The following is a 1,595-nucleotide window of genomic DNA, read 5'->3' as shown; positions in this document are numbered from 1 at the left end:
ACTCCTGCCCTAGTTAGCTATATATCTAAGCCATAGCATCACAACATTAATTTGCACACTAAATAGAGATAGATATAATTAAATCATTCTACATATCCAACAATTACTACTAAATACTCTTAAGTTAATGATTGTTGACAAAAGCCTTGAGATGAGACATCATATCTTGAGTTCTTGGCTGAGAGAGTGGAGAATTATGCAGAATCTGAAATGCATGGCCTACACCTTTATAAACCTGCTTTTCCACTTTAATTCCAGCATCTGCCAGTACACTACACATTTCCAAATTCCTATCTTTGAGTATGTCCATCTCCGATATACAGATCAACACAGACGGCAGTTTCATATTATTACTCAGTCTTGGCCTACACCATGGATGGTCACGATTCGAACCCACTGGCAACGCCAGTCTCCAGAAAGTATCCGAAGTAGATAAATTCAAAGCAGAGTATGAAGGCTGAACTGAATATTTCTCAGAGTGAGTCCGTGATTCGCCTCCGAAAAATGGTTGGATTAAAATAAGTCCTTTGAGACACAAAGGCTTGAGATTATACGAATTTAGCCTAATGGCTACGTGATAAGCAATATTAGCACCAGCACTGTCACCACTTAGGAACATGTTGGAAAAATTGCATTTGCTGGACCACCAATTTTGTTCTTTGTAATTGGCTAGCGCTTGATTTTTTAGCCACGTTATGGCGTGGAATCCATCGTCGTAAGCAGCAGGAAGACGATTTTCGGGTGCTGAACGATAATTAACTGACATAATTACACAGCCAATTTTCGAAGCAAGATTTGCTAAGAAATCATGGTAACATTTCCATGCAGCAGAGCCTACGGAGAAACCGCCTCCGTGAAAGTAAACAAGCAAAGGCAGTTTATTTGCAGCGTTGGGAAGGTAAATTCGGGACCATAAATTAGTTGGATTGTGTAAAATGACATCTTTGGCTATGACGTTGTGATTAGGCAGGGAATTAGATGGAACATTTGGGACAATAGGTGGTCTTTCAATGTGGCCATTGTTGTAAACTTTTATAAGACCTTCAACTTCTTCGACTACAACTATTCCATGATGATGGTCTTTTCTTACGTTGTGATTTTGCCTTGGATCGTTTGAAACGGCAGTCACCATTTTTCTTCTTCTAGAGGGTGATACTCCTATCTCTGTAGTGAGTAATTTAATTGGTTTCTTGTTTTGGGTTTGGTGATTCATATGTTAGGACTTTGGAGTCCTTTTATAGAGAGGTTCCGAGGCTTGTACAGTTTGTGGCATATACTATATCCCACTTCGTAAAAAGTGAAGTAAGACAAGTGAGGGATCCTTTGGCACAACACGGAATTTTATTTTACTTTTGGGTCAATGTAGTTAATATGTTTTCATTATATTTGATTTTAAAAGTCAATTGTTCAAACTTGCCTGGAATGCATATCGAAATTACTTGATACTCATTATATTGATTATTAAAATGGATTGTATTTTTTCATTCTAGAGATTTTGAATTTGAGTCTTAAAAATTAAATACCTTTGATATGGACAACTTTACTCCCAAAGTAAATTTCCTAATGGAAATCCGGATTAGTCAGCCCGGATACCG

At 37.6% G+C, this 1,595-nt stretch overlaps 1 protein-coding gene across 1 annotated transcript; it reads right to left on the bottom strand.

Annotated features, from left to right (window-relative positions):
- Positions 1-1,200, bottom strand: LOC132621065 (probable carboxylesterase 17). The gene has a single exon (XM_060335195.1). The coding sequence runs from the start codon at positions 1,130-1,132 to the stop codon at positions 125-127; it is 1,008 nt and encodes a 335-aa protein (XP_060191178.1). The 5' UTR covers positions 1,133-1,200; the 3' UTR covers positions 1-124.
- Positions 1,201-1,595: the final 395 nt, after the last annotated feature.

Source organism: Lycium barbarum, chromosome 12 (genome assembly GCF_019175385.1).
Source record: "Lycium barbarum isolate Lr01 chromosome 12, ASM1917538v2, whole genome shotgun sequence".
Classification (NCBI taxonomy): domain Eukaryota; kingdom Viridiplantae; phylum Streptophyta; class Magnoliopsida; order Solanales; family Solanaceae; genus Lycium; species Lycium barbarum.
The sequence above is the reverse complement of the archived record's forward strand: the minus strand, read 5'-3'. Positions and strand labels throughout refer to the sequence as shown.